This window comes from Tupaia chinensis, unplaced genomic scaffold, assembly GCF_000334495.1.
Source record: "Tupaia chinensis unplaced genomic scaffold, TupChi_1.0 Scaffold000216_1, whole genome shotgun sequence".
NCBI lineage: Eukaryota > Metazoa > Chordata > Mammalia > Scandentia > Tupaiidae > Tupaia > Tupaia belangeri.
Genome location: NW_006159691.1, coordinates 2,992,495 through 3,011,623, shown reverse-complemented (window position 1 = coordinate 3,011,623; position 19,129 = coordinate 2,992,495). Strand labels below are relative to the sequence as shown.

The following is a 19,129-nucleotide window of genomic DNA, read 5'->3' as shown; positions in this document are numbered from 1 at the left end:
CTCTCATCTGAGTCCAAAATACTATTCAAAGAATCCCTGAAAGTTCCCATTCAGTCATTGCTTAGATGCCTTCAGGGACAGAGAACTTAGTGCCACTTGTCATTGATGAAAGTATCTGTACTGTAGACACTTAGGGCTGGCTGGGGCATTGTAGCTTGTCCAATGGTCCCACCATGGCAAGTCACATTTGTATCTCCTGCTTTTTATCCCATATGCAGGTCTCTTTCTATTGGATGGTCTTACTATGCTTCTCCTTGGCCAGGGCTGCATGCATGTGGCCTTCTAGTTCCCCAAGACTCACCTCTGTCTGTACCAGGTTGACCCTCTGGGCCCGGAGCTCACGTACACAGTTGAAGATGTCTACCACTCCTTCATTCTCAGCCATATCGAGCATGGTGTCAATAGCGATGAAGCAGCCGGTTCTCCCGGCTCCCGCACTGGAATAGAGGTGTGATTTTTGTAGGGACCTTGGAAGGGGACCAGTCCTGGGGAGGTCCCTTTCATTCAGCCCAGTCCCTGGGGGCCTGCTGAGAGTCAGTACACTGTAGAAATCAGGCAGAGCTACCTGAATCCCAACATGCCTTGGAGATGCTGAGCAAGTAATCAAACTTAGAGCCTCCACTCTCTTTTCTAAAACGGGAGAGTAATACTTGCTTTTTGTGATTCTTTTATTACATCTGACTTATTTTGTTGTATTCATTTAGCAGACATTTAGTGTGCACAAAGTTACCTGTAAATTTCCCTATGAGATTGTTAAGAAGGGCCCATCCCATTATACAGGTGAGAAAAATTAGGCACAGAGGGGCTTATCTTACTTGAGGTCACATAGCTGGAAAGTGGTAGAGCTGGAGCTTTTACCCAGGCAGTCTGGCTCCAATGTGAGCTCATACTCTCTGTCTCTCCATATATACTCTCTCTCTCTCTCTCTCTCTCTCTCTCTCTATATCCTCTCTCTCTCTCTATATATATATATATATATATATATATATATATATATAGTCTTTAATCAATGTGCTTCTGTAGAGCATACGAAATAGTTTTTCTGAGCATGAATAGAGTCTGTATTAATCCAGAGATATTACTATATACATCATCACCTGATACTTTCTAATTTTTACATCTTTTAAATGTTTTTTTCTAGTTCCCTCTCTCCCACCCCTTTTACCCATCTCTTCCTAAGTAGTCTCTACTACATACAGTTGTCCTCCATGCTTTTATACCTTCTAATCTCTTAGTTTCCATCACAGAGTACAGACATTTGTTATATATTAAGCAGGAACACCCCATTTCTTAATAATATGAGAGATCTTCAAAAAATTTGTGGAAATAATGGACTAAAAGTACAAATTAATTTTGATGCAAAAGTTTTTGAAATCTATGCATTGTTTTTTCATAATATGCATTTTCCGCAATTTTTTTGGAAGACCCTGCAGGCTTCCACAACATATGTACATGCAGTTTTCCCATCTAATAGATACACTCCCCATGTAGTGTAAAACACCTAACCAGATGTGCATAATAAACTTGTCTTTCCTCTTTCTTTTCCTCTGTTTCTCCCTCTTTCTTTTTGATTCATCAGCAAATAGGTTGATAGATGGAAGCATGAAAGGAGAGAAGAGAGAACAGAGAATTGAATGAAAGGATAGTTCTCTGAACTGTCCCAGAGGCAGAGAGTGTGTCCCAGAGTCCCATATCCAAAGCTCTGAATTTGGTTTCACCTGTAACTATTTCCCCAGATTCATGAACCAGGTGCATCACTAAACTGGAGCAGTTGACAGTCCTGAGGCCCTTGTCAGGTATTAAGTTTCCTGATACATATTTGATTTCTGATCACTGGAAACTTCTTTAGGAGACTCTCAGACTAAATACAAAATAGTAAGAGAACTCAACAAGACTCCATGGATCATATCCAAGCCTTTCTCAGATTAGTGCTGGGTTCTAAAATGGCAGTGTTTAACGAGAGATAACATTTGCCTTAAGTGTTACAGTTTTAGAAGGGAAGGCCAGGCAGATTGTCATGGAAGCCATTTTGGCTATATTTTCATGTCTTGCTTCCCCCATTGAAACAAGTGTGTTTATTTAACAGTGCAAAAACCAGAGGAAATACAAATAGCAAGAGATTTGGAATAAGATGGAAAAGCAACATGGGCTGATTGTAAATACAAGGAGCACAGGCCAGTGGGGACCATTGCCCACAGTGATCTGAAAAGTAAACCCATGGAAAGTAGAGTTTTCATTCATGGTGAAATTTCTTAGACTGAATTGAATAAAGTTTGACTTATATTTGTCAAAACACCTCCTTCCCACCTCAATTCATATCCCCCAAATGGAGCTCAGTAGGCTAGGCCTCAGTGTCTAGGAGACAAGATGAAGGATCACTCATCCACCTTTTCTTCCTTCTCATTCTCAGCGTGTTTTAGGGGGTAAGAACCAGCCTGACTTGGTTTTGAATCTTGGCCCCATCATCAACAATCGGGCTGTCTGGTATTTGTGAGTTCTCATTTCTTACACATATATAATAACTGTCTCCCTGCTGGTCCTTGTTAGGATTGAGCTGTGTTTATTTCAGCATTATGTAGCAAATAAACACATGCTATTTGAAAGAGACCCCTGGGATCAGATCCTGCTTCTATTACTTTCTAGCTGTGTGACCTTAAATAAATGACTTAAACTCTCAGGAGTTCCAATACACTCAACCATAAAACATTGCCAATAATAATAAATATAGCCAACTCATATTTTTAATAACACAATATATGTAAATTATAATAAAGTATATTTAAAAAGCACAATGCCTCTAAGTTGTTTAGTTCTGTGTCTGGCTTCACGGTAATTTCTCAGTGAGTAGTCACTACTTATATTCAACAAATATTTATTGAGCATCCACAATGCATCAGATGCTGGTTTAGGAGTGGAGTGGGAATATGAAGCTAAGTAAAGCATGGTTTCTGTCTTGAAGGATTAACGGCATGTGGAAGGGCAACATTAAGAGGCAGAGAATAGTGGTACATGTTTTTTTTAATAGCTAGAGGGCACATGCCCTTGTCCAAGAGAGAAAAAGCAACAGAGAGGAAAAAAATACCTCTCAATGGGGCATGGTCATACCACAATCACCCTCAAAGTGGTTTTCAAGGTCAGAGCTGAAAATCCTCTTTTCCATAATAAGGTGAAAACTCCTACTATCCATTTACTCTACTAAGGATCTTATAGGCCAGCAACTGATTTTACAAATAATAGAAATGAAGAGAAGCACACTTTTACCAAAGTATCCCACTGGTATGTCGAGGGGCTGAGGGCCAGTGCCCAGAACAAAAAGCAGGTTAAATGTCTCCTGGTGCCACTTTATCCCTGTGTCTACTTTCTCAGCACTTCGGTTTTCTTGTCTATAAAGTGGGAATAATAATGCCCACCTTTCGAGGTTGGATGAGAAGTAAAAAAATGGTGCAGGAAAAATGCACATGTCAGCTATAGCAGAAACTGCCAGGGCCTGGACTGTGTCCCTGGCAACTTTACTATTTCAGGGCAACAAACAACAATCGTCAGACTGCTACAGGTATTAGTTTTTGTGGTTGCTAGACCTTGGGACTGGGTGCCATCAAGGGAGGACTGGAAATAGGACGTAGGCAAGGGAGTCTTGAAGGCAAAGAATAAAGGCCACTGGGAAAAACAGAACCTCCCTCCCCAAATAGCAGAGCTGTAGAGGCATACTTGGGCAGAGTGGGACCTGTGACTCACCTGCAGTGGACCACTATAGGCCCTGCTTCTGGGGGGTTGAGGAACTTGACCTGGCGGACGAAACCCAGGAGGCCAGTGGCATAGCAGGGCACACCGTGGTCGGGCCAGCTGGTGAAGTGGAAGAGGCGAAGCTCCCGGATCTCATGGTAGCCTTTCTGAAGAGAGAATGAACCTCTGTTCCTCCAGCTGCTACCCTAACATACCTGGCCCAGTGCCAGGGGGAGGTGCAACTGTTGCATTGAGGAACCTGCCTTCTTGCTATCCAGGGAGGACAAGGCCCCAGCAGGGTCAATAGGTATAACTTCACAGAGAGATTCTGTGATCCTTACATTTGGGAAATGTGGACTGCTTTGTTGCAGGACTTCTCAGAGCCTTTACTGTGTTTACAGGCATTCTGAATCATCTAGAGGGCCATGTAGCACTCATAGCATTTGTTCAGGGGACCCTGTTTAACAAGTGTCTTATGGGAGGTGTATTCAGGAGAACAGATTTAAATAAAAGATGACCAAGATCAGGTTCAAATTGATTCCTGAGGAATATAAGGCCTTTCCATGACAGATGTAGAATCCTCTCGTTTTTCAGCCTGGTTTATGAATCTCAATTTAGTAGATTTCTTTATTACTTAGATTCTTATTTATAATTATAAGATAGGAAGCAAACAAAAGCAGAACTTTTCTGACTGATGTGGGCAGCGGGATCAAGAGCTCTGACTGGCTCCCCTCTCCTTTCACCACACCTCACCTAGACATACTCCAGGCCAAACAGTAGTCTGCTGGCTAGCCCTTAGCCAGGTCACACCTCTGAGCCTTTGCTTCTACAAGTCTCCTTATCTACTTTTTTCCTACTTAGCTATCTCCTGCAGATATTTAGAGAGTGTTAGATTGCAAGAGTTTGATTAAAAAAATCAGTTAAATTAAAAAATATTCAATTAAAAATATTTTTATACTCAGCCTTGAGTTACACACTAGGAAAGTGGAGATATAAGCCCTAGCTCCTGTCTCTGAAACAGTTCATGGCCTCATTGAGAAGGCAGGCTCCTAAGTGGATACCCTACTAAAGAGCATGAGGAAGTGTCAGTGAATCTGGGAAAAGGAAAATTCAAAGACAGCGTCCTAGGAAGTGATGCTTGATCTGAATCTTGCAACATATTGATAGTGAAAATAATAGCTAATGTTTATTAATTATTGACTATTCATACATTCAACAATATTTATTAGCCGTTGACTATATATCCAAATATCTTTGACAAATATTTATTGAGCATCTATGGTGCACTAGTTGCTAGATTAGGAGTGGAGTGGGAATACAAAGCTAAGGCAAGGTCTTTGTCTTAAAGGATTAACAGTGTGCAGTGCGACAACATTAAGAGACAGACAATGGTGATATATAGGTTTTTAATTGGTCCAGAACACATGCCGTGAATAAGCTGATGAATTCCTGATATTTATCCTCATATTGTTATCTTTATTTTCTGGATACTAAAGCTAAGCAAGATTCAGTGATATGACCATGGGTGTAAGACTAGCAATTTGTGAAGTAATAACTTAAACCCTGGCTGGCTACTCCACAGACAGCACTCCTAATCATTATGATGTGCTGGTGCCTGAGTACTGCCCAAGTGAAGGGAAGAAGGGATTTTGAGGTGTGTGCAGAGTCTTAGACAACCCAGGGCAACTCTAGAAGTGGCAGATGGATAGAAGTGGACAACAGAACTGGGGTGTGGGAGGATGGGCAGGTGCTAGATCCAGGAAGGCTTTGGATCACACATTAAGACCTTTGGACATTCTTTCAAAGACACTGGGGAGCAGTAGGCAAGTTGTACAGATGGCTGCACAGAAGGAGAATTGCATCATTAGACTTGCATTTTTGGAGGACCATGTTGGCTACTAGGTGAAGATTGAATCTGGGTGGGTGTGTTGGGGGGTTAGTGTTCACTCAGATCCCCATCGCCAGCCAGTGAAACCATCCCCAGGTACTCTGAGTGTTGGCTGCAGCTGGCTTAGTTACCCCTCCTACAAAACACTGCTCTCAGCTGGACAGGAGGCAGACGTGGGGTGGGTGGTGGAGTGGCCTTCAACAGCTAATAGGATTCTGTGACCAACTGGCTTTGTTAATTTCTTGGTTTTCCCCAGACGGAGGACTTTCCCAGGACATAGGGCTTTCAGTGCTAAAATCAAGACTGTTCTGGATCAACCAGAGTGATTAGTTACTCTTAAAAGAGGTGCAAAAAGGCCCCTTTGCCTCACGGCATTGGACATAAAGTGCTGTACGATCTATGCTCCAGGGCTCCAGAATGGGACTCAGGTTGAGGGTAGATCCTTGCTTAGCTCTTTTCTCTACCCTGTCCTGCTGCCCTCACTTCCTTCTCCTCAAAGTACCTCTCTCAACCTGTGACCCAGTGTACCTAGACCCCTGCTTGCTCTGCTTCCTAGAAACTCGTACTAAGTCAGGGCAATTCAAGAGACAGAGACTTCTTAAGATAAATGAGCTGAGGTCAGAAAAGAGAAACAGCTCCATGAATACGTGGATGTTTCCCATGCTATCTTCCAAACCAACTTGGCCCCAAAGTTCTCATATGAACCTTCATCACCAGTCCTGTGACTAACTAGTTATCATGATCCTCTCCAGCAAGACTGCTCTCTTTAAGGGCAGACAATACTTCCTGTTTACTATTTTTGGGTCCTCAACTTGGGAGCTGATTTTGAGCTATAATTCCAGGTAGTATCTGTTTATCATGGAGAGCCAAGTTCATCTTCAGAGGCCCTTGGGGCCATTTAAGGGCATTTCCCTATGGATGATATTTTCCCATGTGATTGTTTAGACAAAATGACAACCCTCTAATTTCCCAAGGAATTCCTGCTCAGGGTCTAGGTCTCACTCATCCTTGTTGCCAGGCACTAACTACAGATGATGCTGGTAAGACAGTGACCTGCCCAGATTTTCTTGCTATGCTTGCGTATTCAGGTGTCAACTGCAGGGATTGCGGCTGCTGATGCCTTACATTGTCCCTTTTTCTGGAGACATGCCCTCAGTTAAGAAGGGCTGACTGAGGTCCATGGTCAGTGGACTGACTGATGTGGAAGCAGAAAAACTAGCTTCCTTAACTCAAGAAGTACTTTTCTGTGGTGTGGTTTATGCTCTGGAGGACTCCTGTGGATCAGGCCTATGCTAGACTTGACCAGAGACTCCATCCTTGCTCTACCCTTTCCCCTTTACTCTCTTGGGTTCCTCTTTCTCTTATGACTGTCTCTTGGGAGTGCTCTCTTGTTACACCACATATACCTGAATCTTTCTTCCAGGCTCGCTTCTAAGGAACTCTATCTGAGACAACAGTCAAGTCTCTCTGTTTTTCCTTTCTCTTAGTGGAGGAAGCCCACACTTCTCCTGACTTTTTTGTCTGTGTCTACAGACTCAGATGAAAAAATATTCTGAGTCTTTAGAAGGACAAAGACTGGAGGGAGAGTTTCCAGTAGCAGAGTATGTCCGTGGCCACACTGTGTGTGCAAGAATAGCACTGTGCACATTCTGTGCTTCAGTCTGCTGACAGGACTTGTCCAAACCCCAGGGACACTATCATCAAAGCATTTAGGTCCTCAGTGCCTTCATATCCTCAGGCTTGTGTCCATATGGGCCATTAAAGTCACTGCTTTTAGAAACTAGCAACCATGGTGTAGTGGAGGGGGCAATGGGCTTTAGGGGCTGAGGTCTGAATCCTGGTTCTACCATGTTGTAGCTGGGCAACTTTGGACAACTGACTTAAACTCTTTCAGTTTCTTCCTCTGTAAGATGGGGGATAATAATAACACCTACTTTGTAGGGTTGTTGGGAAGATTAAATGAGTTAATCTACACAAAGCATTTAGAAAAGCATCTGTCTTAGTAAGTGCTCAGTAAATGTTAGCTGTCATTGTAACAGTAATGACTGAATAGCAATAATTACAAGATAATTTAATTATGAAATAATCATTATTATTTGCAAACATAGTCTTTCTAATCAAGCTCCTGCAACCCTGGCCTCCTTTCAATATCTAGAACAGCACTTCTTAACCTTGATACTACTGACATTTCGGGCTGAATAATTCCTGTTGTGAAGGCTGTGCTGTTTATTATAGCTATTTATCAGCCTCCCTGGTCTCTACCCACTAGCTGTCAGTTACAGCCTACCCCCTCCCAAGTTGTGACTACCAAAAATATCTTCAGACATTGATAAACATTCCCAGGGGACCCAGACTACCTCCCAGGTGAGAGCCACAGGCCTAGAACATATCAAGATCTCCCTCCAAACTGCATGTTTTCCTCCTCTGCCTGGAATAGTATTTCCTCTATTTTTCTCAGGGCTGGTTCTTTTCCATCCTTTATTCTCTGCTCAATGCTGCCTCCTTTGAGTAGCCCTCTCTCACTGCCCCACCCTCCTGTGGATTTCTACATCTCTCTTTTTCATGTTCCTTTGTGGCTTTGATTACAATGTGTCATTATTACACTGATTTGTTTGTTGAATTCTGTTTTTCCTTCCCACTAGATGTGGGAACCATTGTACCAGGAGGTGTCTGACTCAATTGCTTATTTGTCCCTAGTGCCAGGAGTGGAGTGTGGCATAGCATAGACCCTTGGTCATCATGTGTTCTGCATAAACAAACAAACCAGCTTGTCTGGTGGACAGGCTGACCTGCAGGCATTGGGAAGCTTACCTTCTGCACTGTGAAGGTGCGTATGACGTATTCTGCCAGGGGCTCTGTTTCAATCAGGGTAACTTTAATGTCTCCGTAGACTTCTGTGTCATCTGGCCAGTATCGCACACACTTTACCTGTAGTCAGTTGAGAAACAGAGAAAAGATAGAGACAAGGGTGTGTGAGCAGGTAGCTGAGGGTAGCAGTCACCTCATCTGGCTTTCCCATTCAAATAAACCCAAGGGCAACTTTGGTGGCATTTCAGTCCATAGGGTTCTCAGCTGGCTGGGGATCAGCAAACTGAACAGGGCCAAGCTTACTTCCAGAGAAACTGGAGCCACTAGAAGTAATAGGGGTACCGTCTTTTGCAAAGCTCCTTGTAATTTTCAAATGTATTATCACACTAAGTGGTCAACTAGAAGTAGGTGAGACAGGCAGGTATTATTACTCTATTTTACGGATGAAAGTAATACTCAAGTTTGGAGACTTGGTGATTTGTCCATAGTCATGTGGCCAGCTCTCTACTTTTGGCTGAGTCCCCTTTGTGCTATATCAGGCTCGTGCAGCTGAGTATTATCAGCTGAGTGAAGATGAGAATAAAAGGTAGGGAATAGGGAGGAGGTGGAAGCAGATGTGGTCAGGAGAGGGGCATTACTGAGAGGCAGTAATTGGGGGGCTTGAAGGAGAAAGGCTCTTAGCTGGGAAAAGGCTAGAAGGTGCTGGGCTCAAGGGAAGACTGCAACTCCTTTCTGCCCCTGGCAAGGGGTACAGATGCTACAAATAAGTTATTCCCACACTCGACTCTAAGTCACACTCCGCGGAAGAAAGAGAGATTACGATTTTCCCCTTAAAAGAACAAAAGCTTTATTACCATTCCGGGGGACGCCGCACGGCCTAGCGTGGCATTTCCCATAGTGTGTCCCGCTGGGTGCTAATAGGTGTTAGGTAAAAACAAGAAACAAAAAACAAACAAAAAATGGTTTTGCGGTCAAATGAGTTTGGGAAATGCTGGATTAAACAAAGTTAAAACAGGCCACTTTGCTATAGAACTAGTCAGCTTCTTTAGTGTGCTAATGCTAATATGTTTTATAACTCTCCCAAAGAGGTATAAGGACACAGCATTTCCCAAACCTATTTAACCATGGAACCCTCTTCTCACTAAGCATCCCACAGACTAGCATCCCATGGAACCCACTTAGGGAAACACTGGTACAGTGCACCACGGTTTGGAGGCAGGTAGATTCATTGCTTGGTTCTAACACTCAGTAAGTAGCTACGTAGTTCCAGAAAGTGCTGACACCTCTCTGACCCTCAGCTTCTTATTAATAATGATAGCTAACATTTACTGACCACTCACTAATCTGGCACTGCTTATGCCATTGTCCATGAATACTTTACATGCATCACTTTAATGGCCTGTCACCACAACCTTATGAGGTAGATCTTATTATCCCCATTTTACAGATGAGGAATCTGAAGTCCAGGGAGGCCAAGCAAATTGCCCAAGGTCAACTGCTAGTGAGGGAGGAAGCCCAGATAGAAACTTTGGCTGTCTGATGAAGAGCATGGCCTTATATAATTGTGGTGAGATAAATTGAGGTAAAGCACGGTAAGTGTCTGGCACAGTGCTTGGCTATTAAGAGATTCTGCTAAAAGGGACCAGCAGGTAGTATAAGGGTTAAGGTGCTAGCTCTCACATGGCTGACCATGGTTCAAGTCCTGGACCTAGCAGCTTGAAAAACACATCAGATGCATGTGTGCAAGCCCCAAATCCCAATAGGAGAAAGGAGGAGAAGGGACTGCAGTGTGTTCGTCTCCCCTAGGGGCTACTTTCTCAGTTTCTCTCTCTCTCTGCCTCTGGTGAATATACCCTATAGAAAATTAAAAGAAGAGAGAGAGAAAGAGAGAGAGAGAAGGGGGGGGGGGGGGGGGGTGTTCTACTAAGTGACCATGTTCCTCCTCAAATTCAATTTAGATTCATGGGCTATCCATCAAGGGATTCTGTTTCCAGTGTGGGAAATGTAAAACAGGCTGGGATTTGAAGCTACATTCTCAAATCTCAAGCTGTCCTTCTCACAGTAGCTGGGCCTGAGTCATTGAGTCACACATAAGAATGAGAGTCAAGGGTGAGGGCTGGTCCCACAGCACAGTGGTTAGGTGCATAGAAAGCTGGATCAGACATGGCTAACTATGGTTCAAATACTGGTTCTGGGGGCTTGTAAAACATGCTGGGCATGTGTGTGTGCCTGCTCAGTATTCTGAAGGGAATGGAGAAATGGAGAACAAAGGACTGTGGCATGACCACGTCCCATTGTGGGGCACTTTCTTTTTCTCTACCTGTCTGTGGCAAGTGCATGTGCCCTCTGGTTTAAAAAGAAAGTCATAATTTGGCCTGGGTTCTGTTTTGGTGACTTGAGGATAGTTCCTTTTACACTTTGAATCTCTTTCCTCATCTGTAAAACTGGGGGATAGACTAGATTAAGAGTGATCTTGAGTATAAAGTCTTACCTGACCCTGAATTCCTATTAGGCCCTGAGCTATCTTGACCTTTACATCTTCTACTGGAATATGACATCCCATATTTTCCCTTTCCCATAGTGATAGAGGTCAGTACTCTTTTTCCTTTTGAATTATCTGTTTCTTGCCTAAATGAAAACTTACCTGCCCACCTCTTCCGTTAGTTCATATGATACAAAGAGAGGCTTTTTCAGTTCTCGTGTTCGTGCACCCTATCTTTCAGCTGAGCAACCCACCCATCCTCATAACACAGCTAACCAAGTAGGCAAAAATGAGCTGAGAATAGCAGTCCTATTTCTAAGCTCTAGGAATAGTTAAGGATGACGCAGGAGAGAGTCAAGATAGAACGGAAAGGGAGACCAAACCTGATCCCTGAAGAATATCAAGATTTAGAGGTCAGGGAAGGAAGAACAGGTGTCAAAGGGTCAGATGCTGCTGGGAGATTGAAAAAGATGAGAAGAGAGAAGTGGCAGTTGTATTTGGCAACATGAAGGATGTGAATGGCATCAACGATATCACTGTTGGTGGGATGGAGTGGGTAGAAGAGAACAGGAGTAGAGAGTTAGAGCCATTGTATGGATCTTTAAAGTTTGGCAGAAAAGTGGGGACAAAAGAATAATTTTTTCTTTTTTTGTTTTATCCTTTTAGGATAGAAGATTCTGAGCATGTTTGTATGCTGAGGGGAATAATCTAGCAATGAAAAAGATACTTATTTTTCAAGCGGGGAGAAGGGATATGAGAAAAATTGTTGAGCTTAATTTTTTATTCAAGGCACTAGGTTTGGCTTTGAAAGGACAGAGACACAGCTTCTATCATATTAGGTTGACCCATCAGAAAAGGCTGATAGTCAACTACTTGAAGTTAACAAAACCAGCCATTTTTTATGATGGAACCTGATGAGAGAGGGGAAGAAGAAGTTGGTTGTAGATGCAAGTAGAATTATAACTTTGTAGTGTAGTGATGAGGGAGTTTACTTCTGATTGCTTTTATTTCCTCAAGAAATATGAGATGAAGTCATCTACAAAGCATGAAGGTGGAAAAGGGATGAGGGGATTGAAGAGGAAGGACATTGCTCAAATGTGAGATAGGAATTATGGAGCCTTCCTTGTAGGTTGCTGTAGGGTGAACTACTGACTAGGAGGCACTTAGCACAATGCATGGAACAGAGAGATACTCAAGAGTGCACCTCCAACATCCTCTGTCCAGGTAACTGTGGGAGAGGCTTACCCTGCCCACTTCCACAAGGTTTGTGACCATGACGATGCTGGCAGAGTTCTCCTGCCAGATCATTCTCCAGAAGTCCTTTACTGTCTCTTGCATAGGACCTGCCGAGAAAGAAGGCAATAGGGTTAGAGACTATAAGTGCAAAGGAGCAGCAAGGAGTTGCTGAGTCAAGGCTCTACACAGGTTACTGAGAGTAAGGCCAAGGGATTCTTACTAGGACATTGAGTGGGGCTTGAAGCATGTGGGCCTGATGGTGCCAGGTCAGAGTATGAATAAGAAAATTCACATCACAAACACTAATGGTCTGTAGCATCTACTAGAAATGCCAATAGCTCCTTCTCACACCCTCACCTTATCTGAACTATATTATGGGGTGTGGTTTTAGAGAGTTTTCAAATATAGGGCTCTAGAACCTCAATGAGAATAGGAAGGAAACTGGGTGTGGAGGTTGGGAGGGCAGATAGCTGCCAGGAGCTAGATACTGATAGCACAAACAGGTGATGCCTGGTTCTGAGGTTGATAGATATTGGAGGCATTCATCTGGAGCCTGACCAGAAAGGAAGGAAAATGTAAAGGAGTGAGAGACAGGATCTGATGGTCCAAGGCAATTTCCACACACACACACACACACACACACACACACACAAACACAGGATCATTAATTTATTTATAATAGTTCAAAACTGGAGATTATAAAGTAATACGTGAGTATGATAAATTTTTTTGGATACTAGTTCATGTGTTCATATACTGGGTTGTTGGGAAAGTCATGATACATTTTTGCAAAGAAAAACAAAGAAAATATGTCATGACTTTCCTGATGACCTAATATATATGTATTTACTGTAGAATGCATCATATATAGTATATATATTTTCCAAAATCCTTAAAAATTCTAAATAAGCATGATATTTGTCATAGCTGCATAATTTTCTATAATATGAAACTATTAGTATCATACTTTATTTAACAAGTCTATCAATTTTTGGGTATTTTAAACTCTTCCACGTTTTTTTTTCTATTAATAGGTAACACTGTGAAGAATGCTTTTATATACATCATGGTCTACATATATAATTATCTGCAGGATTTCTTCCCAGAGGGTTTGGAAGACATGATCATTTTTAAGCCCTCTGATAACATACTGCCAAATTGCCTTCTAGGCTAGCTGGCTCCATTGCTGTTAGGTGCAAGTACCCATCAAGGAGATAAGGGACCATTAGCTCCTGCTCTGTCTGGCAGAAACTGATGGCAGCTGTCCAGGCTAATATTTCTGATCTGCTCTGCTTAGGCCCTCCCACCAGACCATTTCCCAGTAAGAGCTCCAACCTCTTTCACTCATGTCCCTCACTTCTCTAGCTAAACATGTCACCTCCTTCCTTCCCAAACAAACAAATGAAGAATTTCAGTCCTTCTGGAGGCTCTCCAGCCCAACTCCCTGAGGTTTTTTTTTTTTTTTTTTTTTTTTTTGTCAGTGGATCATTTCTCTCCACCAGTGAAGGTCCAGGAACTATTAGTGAAAAGGAGTGTTGGAATAAGAGATACAGGAGAAGAAGGCAACAAGCCTTGCAGATACTTCTCAGGATGCCTTTTTTCCTGGCATCCTTGAGGTATTTCCAAGGCACCAGATGGAGGGAGGATGCTTACCTTGAGTTGCAATGTAGTGTCGAGGTCGATGGTATCCCTGGGAAACAGGAGAAAAGCACAGGGATGGGTTTCCAGTCAAAGTTTGCAAATAACATATTATTAATGAGCATCCTCTCCAAGTCTTGACTTTCTCACAGACAAAATGGGAATAACATTAGCCACTTCCTAGAGAAGTGGTAAAGGTGAAATAATATAATGTATGCAAAGCACTTAGTAAGTCACTAAGTGTTATCTATTATCATAGTTGCTTGTGAAGTGACCCACCAGGTTTACTTGGGGCCAGGGGCACTGGAAGCAAGAATTGGGTGGGCATCAATTACGCTCAGGTATCCAAAGAGAGGGTAAAAAGGCATTTGCCAGTTTATGGGGGATATCAATCACCAAAAAGTCTTCCCTGGGCCGTGATTATACCCAGAACATTATGAGATACTGTGAGGCACCCAGAGAAGGAAACAGAAGGAAACAATTCTATCACTGACTCCTTGTATTACTAACAATTAGGAAAGTAAATAATAACTGGGAAGGATGTCCCACTGCTTCTCTGTGTCAACATGTCTGGGCTTGGAAGTAAAGTTTTAGGGCAGAGGTCCTCATAAAAGTATGACCAGGGAGGCCCATATGGCCACTTGTTTATTAAAAAACCAGTGTCTGATTTCTCTGTACACTTCAGGATCCTCTGACAGATCCTGCTGTATTCCAATGTGGGATTATCCTAGTGGTCTATGACCCCAACTATTCTCTAACTGGGGCAGAAGTTGAAGTGACCCTCTCTTTTGTCTGGGTTTGACCAACATGGAGGGTCCCTTTTCTTGGGCAAACATTTATGAAGTGCCTACTATAATTAGAAATATGTGCTGGCCATGAGGGGGGCTCTGGGACAATAAGCCTTCCTTTTCATTAATATAATGACTGAGTTCTTTGAGGTACAGAAGGTCAGAAGAATATATCTGTTCCTTCCAGTCAAGATATACAAGGCTGCCCAGGCTGACAAGAAGAACTAGACTCTACTAGGTCTGGTAGTAGAAAAAAGTTTCCTAGATACTGGAAAGATGTGTTCTCAAGTTTACTCTCTTCTGTATCTACACTATCACTCACCCTCATAGTCTCATCCTCCAAGGTCTGGATCATAGCATCAACCTCTTCCTGGCCTTGTGCTTCCAGCCTTGTTCCTGTAGCCCATCTGCTTCTTGTTCCAGTAAGCTTCCCACTGCATATCTGAGTGTGCTGTTTTCATGCATATATGCTTGCAACGACTCCCCATTGCTTGTAGGGTAATGTCCAAATACTTTGACTTGGGACTGACCACCTGTCTCCACCTGCATTTCTAGCTTCATTACCTATCCTTCAAATGCGACCTCTTCTAGAAGTGATCCAGCAGGGCTTTGTATATGCCCAATGAACACAATTAAATGTTCTGCAATAAGCATTTTTGTACCTTTATCCTCCTGAGCCATAGGAATGAACTCATTGCAGTTTCCAGCAAAGGCTGATAGGTGGAATATATGCATGTATATGTTTTTGTGGTTAAGTTGGGCCATCCTCTAATGCATGAGCTGGGAGACAAAAGATCCTGGAGGAAAGGGTGACTTAAAAGATTTAGAACATGCTTGAAATTCAACAGGATGAAATTATGAGCAAGAAATCCTTTTAGTTGTGGGGTTCAATGGCTTGGGTTCACTACTTTGTGCATTCCTTTGTTCATCATTCATTCACTATCCATTGTCGGATATTAATTGAACACTTATTGTTAAGTGTAAAGCACTGGAAATACAAAAGTGGATCAGATGGATAAAAGCTCCACTTCTGAGAGGCTTACAGACATTGACATGACACACAGGATCAGGTCTACCAAGGGGAGGGGCTTAGTGGGACACTCATGGAATTCAACTCAGCCAAGGAGGCCAGGGAACTGTTCTATGAGGATGTGGTGGTTGAATTAACTTTTCAATTAAGTCTTGTTTGTACATTTCAATTTCCCTGTCATTCCCATTTTAACCCTTCAGCAATATTCTCAGTTTTCTTACCACTCTACCAATTGTTCACTGCTTATTTGACTTCTACAGAAACAATAATCACATTTCTATCCATAGGCAATAGCTGTGACCATTGGCTGTGTCTGTATGTCTGTCCCCAGATAATAGATTGGTTCACTCCTTGACTCCACTCGGACTTCTGCTCAGTTGTCAATCACTTCGGCAGAAAGCCCTTCTGGGACCCTGTCAGCTTCTCTCCTCTTTTGCCGTCTTGCTTTTTTTCAGGGCACTTATCACCAAAGAGCATACTATTCTTTACTTATTCTTTACTTATGATTACTCTCTGTCTCTCCCAGTAGAATGGGAGCATCTCCAGGGCAGGGCTGTATCTGGCTGTATGGGGCTGTGCCCTCAGCACATGAAAAATCTGATGGGGCCATCAATGTTGATAAATATGTATTGAATAAATGCATGCACTCATGTCCCCATGCTGCATCTCAGTATCAAGACCCTACCTGGCCTCCAAAATCCCACACAGTTCCCAAAGAGAAAACATTCTAACCATGAGACTCCTCAGCAAAGGAGATAAAAGGAAATGTATTGCTCAATTAGGGATCCTCTGGGGACTTGCCAAGAGCTAGTACAGAAAACTTCCTAACCTTAAAAGAACTTTGAGTTCATTTAAGTCCCACCTACACAGCATGCAGATTGACTGTAAACCAGCACTGGGCCTGCCTCCATCTGTCTGTGAGCAATGGGAAAGAGGTTTCCATCCAAAACGCATTTATCTCACTCTGCACTCATGCATCTGTTACTTACTGGGGACCCAGATACGATATTTATTTCCAGGCTGGTAATTTATAACAGATTCAAGTGGCCAATACATTTTCGGGTGTGCAAACAAACCTGCCTGAGGGATGGTTCAGATGGTAGCAGACCATGGCCTCTCAAGGCACAGACAGGGTTGCCCCCTCCAGCTCATTATCCAAATGGAGTCAATTTTTTAAAAAAGGAATTCATTTTAATGAATTTTCAAGATCTGATTGTGGAGAAATTATTCTAGCATGGAAAGTTAGCTCTTTGGAGAGCCAGGTAGGATTCTGGCTAGGGTGGAGACCAGAGCAAAGGGATAAGGACCCACAAAGCTGTCCCAGATGTCATGTGGCCAGGAATTCCCATATAGATGCTAAGAATCTTAGGTTTGCGGGAGTGTACAGTAAGTTCATGAAGTGATTTCTCCACTCTCTTCCCAAGAGTGGTAACACTTCAAGGAGATGCTGGTGGTTGCTTCTTCTCTTTGTTCCTTCATTTTCCCTCACTTTTCCTCCATGCTCTGCCTATGTCATGGGGAATAATCTGTATGGATTACATCAAAGGCTCCCAAGCTGTGTTGCTTCTACTTGGGTTGGGTTTGGTCAACAAGAGAAGAAAGAACAAGAGTCAGAGGTCAGGAGGATTTGGGGGGCCTATGTTCTTTTCTAGGTTCCTCTCTGCCAAGTCATCAAGAGTCCATCATGGGCCCACTCCCGTCAGGCAGACCTCTTCTACAGCTTCTCTCTCTCCTTGTTAGGCCTAGGACTGGTAAGAGCTCGCTTTAGTCTCTAGCCCTGATATACTACATCCCACCCTGTTGGTTTCCGCTAATCGTATTCACACCCTTACTGAACTATTTTTGGTTATTATTCCCTTTGAGGAAGCCTCTGTTTCACTTAGGACCCTGACACTTTATTATAGTTATCACAGATTCATGGGGTAGCATTATTACTCCATTTTACAGGCGTGAGACTGGTAAGTAATTTAACCAAGATCACAGAGCTAGTAATCTGAAAGTCCTGGATTCAACAGGCCCACTCAGGACTGAACTCATGACTTGTGTCTTATTAGCCCTTGATTCTAACCCCTCAGATACAGCCTAGAGTTCAACATCCTATATGAAGAAAGCATGTAGCTAAGGCTGTCTGGCCTCTCTGCACAATTTACTTTTATAGAGATAGGGAGGAGGTCATGTCCCAGGTGGACATAGGATTGGAGTCTAGCTGTGTGACCTTTGGAAGTACTCTAAACCTGACCCTTGGTTTCTAATCTTTAAAGAATCAAAAATTGCCTTATAATAATAAAACATGATAAAAATGGGAGGCATTATTAGTTATTAGTGTTATAGAGATTCACTTGCATTTAAAACAATTTCATGTATTGTCTATAAAAAAACATTTCATGTCTATACCACCATGTTTCTTGGCTTTGAATGTAGTTAGACACCCACTCTGCTTTGGACTGAGTGCCTTTCTAGGAAAGTGACTTTTTCTGGGGCTTTCTATTTAGATGACAAATGCTAGATTCAGCAGCTGAGGTATGCAAGGTACAGCACGAGCTATTGCCCTGAGGGTCACATCCACCTACCCACAGGTAAGGTCAAGGAGAATTGAAAGGAATCAATTCAACTTGAATTGACATGTGTTGAGCAAGTTCCTACTGTGTGCCAGCTATGGGGTAGGTCCAGGAGTAAGTAGAGAGGGATAGGAGAAAGCACAATATTGGGTGTCATGCAGGTCTGATTCCTATCCTGGTTCTGCTGCCTACCAGCCATAAGGCCTTGACAAGCTTTGCAAGCTCTCTACACCTCAGCTCCCTCACTTGGAAAACAGGAGTGCCAACATCCACCTTGAAGGGTTTTAAAAAATCTTGATAAGCTGACTCATTTGAACCAACTTTAGAGGGCCCAAGAGCGACTCATTAAGTACCAATTGCTGTTGTCATTGCTTACTGATATCATTAAAGGCAGCAGGGTACAGTGGGAAAGGCACTTCTGATTCCAGCTCCTATTCCCCCCTCTCCCACCTCCTGCAGTCAAATCCTAGATAACCTGTATAACCTCAAGAGTATCAGTTTACTCATCTGGATATGACTAGTAATGACACTTGTGAGATGGTGATACTAGTTAAGGTACATGAGAGATAATCAACAGTTCTTATGTGACTCTAGACAATTCTTGCTTGGCCAGCTTTCAGTCATCTTCTGAGGCAGTACTGAAGAGTCACATCCTCCAGGACATCTTCACTGGCCACTCCTACCCTATTTTGAGGCTTTTATTTTTCTTTATGATTCCATAGTCCCTGCTCTTTGGGGGGTCTCGTTTCTTATAGAACTTCCTCACCAGGCTAGAGTTCCTTTTAGATTAAAGGTCATTTTATTTTTTTATTTTTTTGAGAGGTTTTCGCTATAGGGCGCGTGCGCTCACCAGACAGATAGAGAGAGACAGAGAGACAGAAAGTGAGAAGTCACCCCCCAGAGGGGATGGTCACGCCGCAATCCCTTCTCCTCCATTCTCCTCTTGGGAATCTTGGGCACGCACGCACACGTGTCCGG

General features: G+C 42.9%; 1 protein-coding gene across 1 annotated transcript in view; it reads right to left on the bottom strand.

Moving 5' to 3' along the window:
* Nucleotides 1-19,129, bottom strand: part of PTPRT (protein tyrosine phosphatase receptor type T) — a 1,472,724-nt gene that overhangs the window by 38,063 nt on the left and 1,415,532 nt on the right. The window contains exons 22-26 of the mRNA XM_006147596.1: nucleotides 13,791-13,827; nucleotides 12,147-12,244; nucleotides 8,423-8,539; nucleotides 3,736-3,890; nucleotides 302-437 (exon numbers count right to left, since the gene is read on the bottom strand). Coding sequence (XP_006147658.1) covers nucleotides 302-437; nucleotides 3,736-3,890; nucleotides 8,423-8,539; nucleotides 12,147-12,244; nucleotides 13,791-13,827 — 543 coding nt within the window. The remainder of the gene's footprint in view (nucleotides 1-301; nucleotides 438-3,735; nucleotides 3,891-8,422; nucleotides 8,540-12,146; nucleotides 12,245-13,790; nucleotides 13,828-19,129) is intronic.